The sequence below is a fragment of the Kryptolebias marmoratus genome, linkage group LG17, assembly GCF_001649575.2.
Source record: "Kryptolebias marmoratus isolate JLee-2015 linkage group LG17, ASM164957v2, whole genome shotgun sequence".
NCBI classification, from domain to species: domain Eukaryota; kingdom Metazoa; phylum Chordata; class Actinopteri; order Cyprinodontiformes; family Rivulidae; genus Kryptolebias; species Kryptolebias marmoratus.
In genome coordinates this window covers 447,043-455,299 of record NC_051446.1, presented here as the reverse complement: position 1 = coordinate 455,299, position 8,257 = coordinate 447,043, and the positions used below count along the sequence as shown (strand labels likewise).

The 8,257-nt window shown below is 41.1% G+C and overlaps 1 protein-coding gene across 1 annotated transcript in view; it reads left to right on the top strand.

Annotated features, from left to right (window-relative positions):
* LOC108249990 (plasma membrane calcium-transporting ATPase 1-like) overlaps positions 1-2,487 on the top strand; it is an 11,169-nt gene extending 8,682 nt beyond the window's left edge. The window contains exons 4-7 of the mRNA XM_037980921.1: positions 77-318; positions 397-634; positions 796-975; positions 2,208-2,487. Of these exons, the coding sequence (XP_037836849.1) occupies positions 77-318; positions 397-634; positions 796-975; positions 2,208-2,300 (753 nt within the window). The 3' untranslated portion in view covers positions 2,301-2,487. The remainder of the gene's footprint in view (positions 1-76; positions 319-396; positions 635-795; positions 976-2,207) is intronic.
* The last annotated feature ends 5,770 nt before the right edge of the window (positions 2,488-8,257 follow it).

The window sequence follows — 8,257 nt, the reverse complement described above, 5'->3', positions numbered from 1 at the left end:
CTCATTTCTATGCTTTAGAACAATAAAGTGTCCTTAAAAACTAATTATGGAATGTGAATAAATATCTTTCCTGCAGCCACCAGAGAAAGAAGGGGGTCTGTCCCGGCAGGTGGGAAACAAGACAGAATGTGCCTTACTGGGACTCACCCTTGACCTGCATCGAGATTACCAGACCATCCGAAACCAAATCCCAGAGGAGAAACTTTTTAAAGTTTACACCTTTAACTCTGCGAGGAAGTCCATGAGCACCGTGCTGAAAAACAATGATGGAAGCTACCAAATGTTCAGCAAAGGGGCCTCTGAGATCCTGCTTAAAAAGTAGGTTTACTGTTTCTGCTCAGCTTTCCCCACCATACTCGGTCACATCAGGATTACAACACTGTCATCCCATTTCAGGTGCTGCAAGATCTTGACTGCGAGTGGCGAGGGAAAAGTCTTCAAATCTAAGGATCGAGATGAAATGGTGAAAAAAGTGATTGAGCCAATGGCATCAGAGGGGCTAAGGACCATCTGCCTGGCCTACAGAGACTTTCCCAACACTGAGGGAGAGCCTGGCTGGGAAAATGAAGCTGAAATCCTCACTGGACTTACATGCATTGCTGTTGTCGGCATTGAAGACCCTGTAAGACCTGAGGTATGTCATTTAATAGCTACAATAGACACATATAGATCAAGCAGTTTGAGAGCCTACTGGGGGACAGGGGAGCTCCATCAATGGTTGTGTAATTCTGCCTATCCAGAAAGCTTTATCATGTTTCACTCTCTGCTGGTCTTCTCTTTTGTTGTTATCATTAGGTACCAGAAGCCATCAGAAAGTGCCAGCGGGCTGGGATCACTGTCCGCATGGTGACAGGAGACAACATCAACACTGCCAGAGCTATTGCAACCAAATGTGGCATTTTGCAGCCTGGAGATGACTTCTTGTGTTTGGAGGGCAAAGAGTTCAACCGACGGATCCATAATGAGCTGGGCGAGGTCAGACAAACTGAGGCAGAGAGCTTGATGCAAACAAATGTGAAAGCAAAACAATCTGCTCATGCCTGTTCAGGATTCTCCACTGTGACTTGCAAATAAAATGTCCAGTGCCTAGTGAAAGTATTCATTCTCCTTGAAGTTTTCCACATTTTGTAACATTACAACTTCAAACTTGAAAGTATTTTACTGGGATTTTATGTAACAGACCAACACAAAGTAGTGCGTAATTATAAAGGAAGGAACATAATACATGGTTTTTCAACATTTTTTCAAGTAAAAATCTGAAAAGTGTGGTGTGTATTTGTGTTTAGTCCCCTGAGTCAATACTTTGAAGACCCACCTTTGGCTGCAGTTACACCTTCAAGTATTTTGGGTTTGTCTCTACCAGCTTTGCACATGTAGAGAGGGAAATTTTGAAACAGCTAAAGCTCAGTTAGATTGGATGGCGATGTCTGTGAGCAGCAGTTTTCAAGTCTTGCCACAGGTTCTCAGTTGGGCTTTAACTGGGTCATTCTAACACATCGATCTACTTTGTTGTAACCTGTTCTATTGTAGATCTGACTGAATGTTTTGAGTTGTTGTTCTGCTGGAAGGTGAACCTCTTTTGCAGCCTCTAACAAGTTTTCGTCCATGATTGCCCTGTATTTAGCTCCATCCATCTTCCCATGAAATCTAATCAGTGAATTTGGTCAGATCTGAGCAGTTCCTGCATGACTATAGGACTACTGTCTGTCTTTCAACACTGTCCTTCTTCTTGCTGCCTATTCATAAAAGCCAGATTTGTAAAGTGTGACTAATAGTTGTCCTGTTAACTGATTCTACCACCTGAACTGTGGTTCTCTGTGGTTCCTAGAGAGTTACCAGAGTTATCTGCTTCTCAGATTAATGCTCTCCTCAAACAGCCTGTCACTTCAGGTGGACAGTCATGTCTTGGTAGGTTTGCAGCTGTGCCATACTATTTCCATTTTCAGGTGATGAATTGAACAGTGCACCATGAAATGTTCAATGCTTGGAATATTGTTTTTATAATCTAATACTTCTCAGCAACTTTATCTCTGACCTGTCTGGTGTATTCTTTGATGTTCATGATGCTGTTTGACTCTGTCATATTAAGTCTAAGTAAAATACTTTGAAGCTTGTGGTTGTAAGAAACAAAATATGAAAACGTTCAGGGGGTGTGAATATTTTCACAAGGTGCTGTAATATTTTTTCTCATTTTACTCTCCTATCAGATTGAACAGGAACGTATTGATCAGATTTGGCCCAAACTGAGGGTTCTTGCTCGATCATCTCCAACGGACAAACACACCTTGGTCAAAGGTTAGACATTCATGGAGTAGGTTAGTGTCTGTTTGTTTGATGTGTTAGCAAAATGTCTCATGAACCAATGGACAGACTTTAATGAAACTTTCAGAAGGTAAGTATACATTTACAAGTAAATAACTTTTGGAATCAACCAAATTGAAGATGGCCGGTACAGTTAAGCCACCTTAGCAAACATAGAAATGGCTATAACTTGGTCAAGTTTTAAAATATGATGCTGTAGTAGATGAGAGTCATGTCCAACACATTTTTTGAGTGTTAACAGATCACACAAATCTGTTTTTAAAACTTTGCCATTAACTATTGGAGTCAATTCCAAAATACTTCAAGCCAGGCCTTAGATGCCTTCTGGACGTTTTGGTGTGATTTCTGAATGAACTGAGGTGGCATAGGGAGTTGAAGGACCTCTGCCACTGTGTTTTTTAGCCACCGAGTGAAGTAGTAACAGAGCTTGTAATAGTAGTTTTGCATTTAGTTAAAAATTGGTTAACCACAAATAGGATTGCTAAATGAAGCTCATTTGTTTTGAAAATGATGAGGGAGATGTCCATCACACATTTAGGTGCAGTGCTCCAGAACAACACAGCGGAGTTCTGCTCCACACCTCTTTTGGATCCATGAACCTCAGTTCAATGCTGAAAGCTCATTTCTATGCTGGCCATGCTCAGCTCTAGTAGTAATTCTTGAACGGTTAGAAGCACAAGGTAATTGTTGTGGAACTGTGCTGTACCAATTGGTGAACACCATTAGTGAGGGAGTTTTCAAACTTTCTTGCTTGTCACAGAAAGGCAGTTAAGTTTAGAACATGTTAAAAAAAATTGTACAGGAACTTTGCTCTTCAAATAGTCTCAGAGTCTTTGTGCCATCTCTAAAGGCCTTTCCATACTCCATAAGAAATCACAAAGTTGACTCTGGTTGGGTGATGAAAATTGGGTAATGAAAAACTGTAAGAATCAAACTCCTTAGAACAATCTATTTCTGGATCGGTTCGCAGCCGAGTGTGAAGTGGCCAGGATGAGGATTGGTGCCTCCAAATCCAAGACCATGGTCTTGAGCTGGAAAAAAGTAGAGTGCCTTCTTCGGGTCGGGGAAGGGATTGTGTCCCAAGTAGAGGAGTTTAAGTATCTTGGGGTCTTGTTCACCAATGAGGGAAAAATGGAGCGGGAGATCGACAGGCGGATTGGTGCTGCATCTGCAGTGATATGGGCACTGTACCAGTCTGTTGTGGTGAAGAGCGACCTGAGTCAAAAGGGGAAGCTCTCGATTTACCAGTCGATCTACGTTCCTACCCTCATCTATGGTCACAAGCTTTGGGTAGTGACCGAAAGAATGAGATTGCGAATACAAGCGGCTGAAATTAGTTTTCTCCGCAGGGTGTCTGGGGTCTCCCTTAGAGATAGGGTGAGAAGCTTGGTCATCCGGGAGGGACTCAGAGTACAGTCGCTGCTCCTCCACATTGAGAGGAGCCAGTTGAGGTGGCTTGGGCATCTGATTAGAATGACCCCTGAACGCCTCCCTGGTGAGATGTTCCGGGCACGTCCCACCTTATTCAACACCAATTGAATAAGCTACCCTTTTGGATTTATATATCTGTAAATCTGACTCTCAGTGCCTCACCAACCATGAACCTCACCGCACGTCACTGGGGCACGGTGTATGTGTGTGTAGCGTCTCTGGGTGGGGCTCATGCTAAAATCGCCATGTTTCAGAGATCTCAGGCAGACGTGACTTGGGTTTTGTTACAGATGGTAAGAGCGTCTCCTTTCAGCTAAAAGTTAATAAATGTTGATTGTAATTTTTAACTTGACTCTGTGGCTGTTTATTCACATTGACCTAGTACAGTTCCACGAGCCGGCTAAAAGGTAAGTGGAATATTTTCCTCACAGTGTCAGTGTACTGCGTCAATCTGTCTCTCAAAATTTATCGGCCAGTTTATGTCAGGTAGAAAAAAATAATAGAAGTGTTATATAAAAAAAGAAAAAAATAGAAAAGGGGGTCTGGGACTCACACCCACACAGCCAGTGAAATCTGGGACTTCTGTCAGTCAGGTGTGGCAACCCAAACTTCTCTTCGGACGCTGGGAGGAGGTAAGAGATAGGTTGGATTGAGTTATTCCTGTGGAACGTGACTGCCCACAAATAGAACAAGACCTGGCCACATTTTTAAAAAAGAGAAAAAATAAAGATAAAAGGGCGCCAGAGCCGTCAGAGAAACTTAACTGGTGATGACGGGCTTCTAGTACTGGTACCTGTGTTTAAATTTGCTATTTGTGTATTGTGAGGAGTATTGCACAGTTTTGACTGAATCTGAGAAAGTGGCGTGTGTGATAGTGTGGGTGAGACTGACGTCATAAGCGTGTGTTTTCTCTGGTTACCGCCGAGTGAACACTTTTCCATCTCACCGCCATGTAAGAGCGCGCAGCATTCATTTTATTAAAACAGTGGGTACAATTATACGGGGTGTAAAAATCATTTTGTAAAGTAAAATAGCAGGGTGTTGAAAGTCAGTGTTGACTCTTGACTTGAGACTGGTTACGAGTGACAACAGGACTCTAGTGACTTCAGAAAATGCAGGGAGAATTTGACAGAGACATTGACGATGTGGGGTGGGGTCAGGGACCGTGGATGTCCCTCCAAGCAAAAATTGATGGACTAGTGACTTATCTGACTGAACACAAGGATGGAGGAAAAAATAAATCAGACAAAAGTAACGATGAACTGGTGCAAACAGTGGTAGAACAGCGCCTCTGACCGCATGCAAACCTCTAGGAGGATTCTTGTTAAAACAGTCAAAATTCCTAAAGCAAAAGGTAACTAAGAGCAAGAAGCGAGTATGTTAAAGAAAAGACAGTGTAAGAAAGATAGAGAATAGGCAGAGAAAGAGCTTAGAAAGTGTGAAAAAATGCTTGTGTCGTGGCAGGGAATTAAACATACATTAGTACAGAAAACACTGTGTGAACACCAGCTCTCAGACACAGCCACTGAAACTTACTCCACCCCCAAATCCGGGGTGGGATGAGACCGCCCCAGGGGAGGGACCTCCCATTGACAAGGGACACACACCCTGGGGACACACCCCCAGGGGGCTGTATGTGATCATTGAGCTCTCACAAGGCACATGAGTGGTGGAAAACAAAAACACTTCATATAATAATCCGTTCGGTACACCTGCCAATCCTTCCAGCACCTCTGCAGCTGCAGCCAGCAGTAAACAATAACTGATGTTAATTTCCCAATAAATTGCTCAATATTATTATTATTTTCCTTCAAAATTTCTCCACATTTAATTTCAGTCAGAACTTGAAAATTAATCCAATTTGCTTTATTAAATTGCCATTTATGCATTTGAAATGTTTTTTCCTAATAACATCTATTCTTATCTTAGGTATTATTGGATAATGATCACTACCAAATTATGTTTTAATACTTCCCACTGTACAATTCCTGCAATTTTATTTGAAGTAATTGTTAAGTCAATTGCCGTTTCTGTATAATTTGTAATATTTTACTTTGTCCCTTTTCCATTATTTATGCACACTAGACTATCTTCAATGAATTCTTCTACAATTCTCCCATTTATCTGTGATCACTTCCCCACAGAAAACTGAGCATTAAAATCTCCGCACCATACTACTTTCCCTTGTTTCCTACTAACTCTTTGCATGGATTATAATAATGAAATATTATTAATTAATCCTCATCTGCCCATATTTTGATAGTTATATATTCAAGTTCTTTTTCCTATATTAATCATATTATAACATATAACATTATAACATTGTGAAGCTCTACTTAGAACCTTCTTAAGATCTAATAGTGCAAAATGCAAATTCTTGCAATTTTTTGACTGGTCTTAAGATTTTGATCAGGAGTGTATTATTTTGTATAAATATCATTATTCCTCCCCCTCTTCCATTATCTCTATCTCTCCTGATTGCAGTGTGCCCATGTGAAACAAAATCTAGCTCTGGTTTTAACCACGTTTCCTGAATACAAATAACATGGAGGTTTATCTTGTAGTTCTGATATGAAATGTTCAAAATCTTGTCCATTTAAAATGAGACTTTTAGCATTCCACTGAAATATTCTTATGACCTGTCATGGCCCGTGGGAGAAAGAGAGGACCCACATGCAGCAATGCGGTCTTAGAGGCTTTAATCGAACCCACATGAGGAACAACAAAGATCAAACACAATAAACTAGCAACGAGTGGCTGAAGGAGAGGAGTCTAAATACAGGGAGTGGTTGACAAAATCGATAACAGGTGTGGAGAAGGAACTTGAGGGACCACCAGACAGGCTGTGGCGGTGTGGGCCGGACCCACTGGACAGGCTGCAGTCGGTCATGCAGGCTGCGGTCGGCCATGCAGCCGGCGGCGCTCATGGTGATGGTCTGAAGGTTGGCCTTGTTTTCTGTTTGAGGTTTTGTTTCAGTTCTTGCTCTTGTTTGTTGTCACTATCCACTCCTCCCCAGTCACTCTTTTGCCTTTCTGCCATGCACATCCACACCTGCCTCAAGTCCTACTGATTGCTTCACCTGTGCCCACTTACCTCGTCACCCTCTGTGCTTAAAACCCGGTCACTTCCCTTACTACTCCGCTGGATCATTGCTCTTGTTTCCCTGTTGTTATGTTCTGCTCCATGCCTTGTTATTTTATGTTGAAACTTAGTTCTTTATTTTGCTGACACGTCAGCCTTTTTGTTTTTGTTCATTTTATTTTAATAAATTTGTTTTCCTCACTAAAATGAGTCTGCATTCTGGGTTTGCCTCCTTCTCCCCGAGTCCTGACAGACAGGAGAGCAAATTGGTCTTTGTAAATGTCCCGCATTTGGGCGGCAGTACCTACCCGTCTCCAAGGTGGGCTGAGAGAAGCGAGAATGTCCAACTCCATTCTCAGGCTCCTTAGGAAAGTCTCAAATCCCTCAAAGGCACTTCGTTCTGCTGGGTCCATGTCTTGGCCAGTTTCTTCTGTCGTGGATCGTAGGAGAAAGAGAGGACCCAAACGCAGCAAAGCAGTCTTGGAGGCTTTAATCAAACTCACACGAGGAACAACAAAGATCAAAAAAATAATACAAAAAAATGTCTACGCAAATGACAAAAGCCTATCATTATAACTGCTATAGTAGCACGTGTAAGGAAAAATCATTTTACCATTGCTTCATTATATGCACAAAACTGAACCTGTACCTGAGACTCACCTTGCTCTCTTCCTTGCAGTTTCAGATCATCCTGGCCACTCCTCACTATTGCACATTTTGACAATTGTAAATAAAACCACTTACCTTTTTTACCTGGTCTCTGTGTCTGGTTTCCAGTCCAACTCTTAAGACAAACCCTGGTTTATGTCAGTCTTACCCTTTACCTGTACCTATACTTGAGTTATATAACTTATAACACATAATGTCACCAGTACAAAAGTAGGATTTGTTACAGACACTGAAAAAGAAATGTATTGGTTCACCAGCTTCCAATTTATAAAGCTTGGTTAGTTTATATAAAAAAATAAATATATAAAATATTTATTTTACTTGTAAGTAAGATGAAAAACCGTCTGCCTGATTTTCTTAATGAACATGATTACATTTAAGCATGACTCTATTCCATACATGTAGACAGTTGTGCCACACCCAAAGAAGAGGCTAAAAAAAAGAGAAATACATATAGCGTTAAATATAGAAATGCCTTGTTTTAGATACACTCCTGATCAAAATCTTAAGACCAGTCAAAAAATTGCAAGAATTTGCATTTTGCACTATTGGATCTTAAGAAGGTTCTAAGTAGAGCTTCACAATGTTAAAAGAAGAAATCCGCGTAAGAGACAAGAACTTTTGAGCGGGGAATTAATTGAAAACTGCATTTACACTCAAACATGATTTTTTTCAGCTGATCAAAAGTTTAAGACCATAGCTCAAAAAAAACCGAAAACCCCCCAAAACAGAAATCAAAGTGTCAAAAAAAGG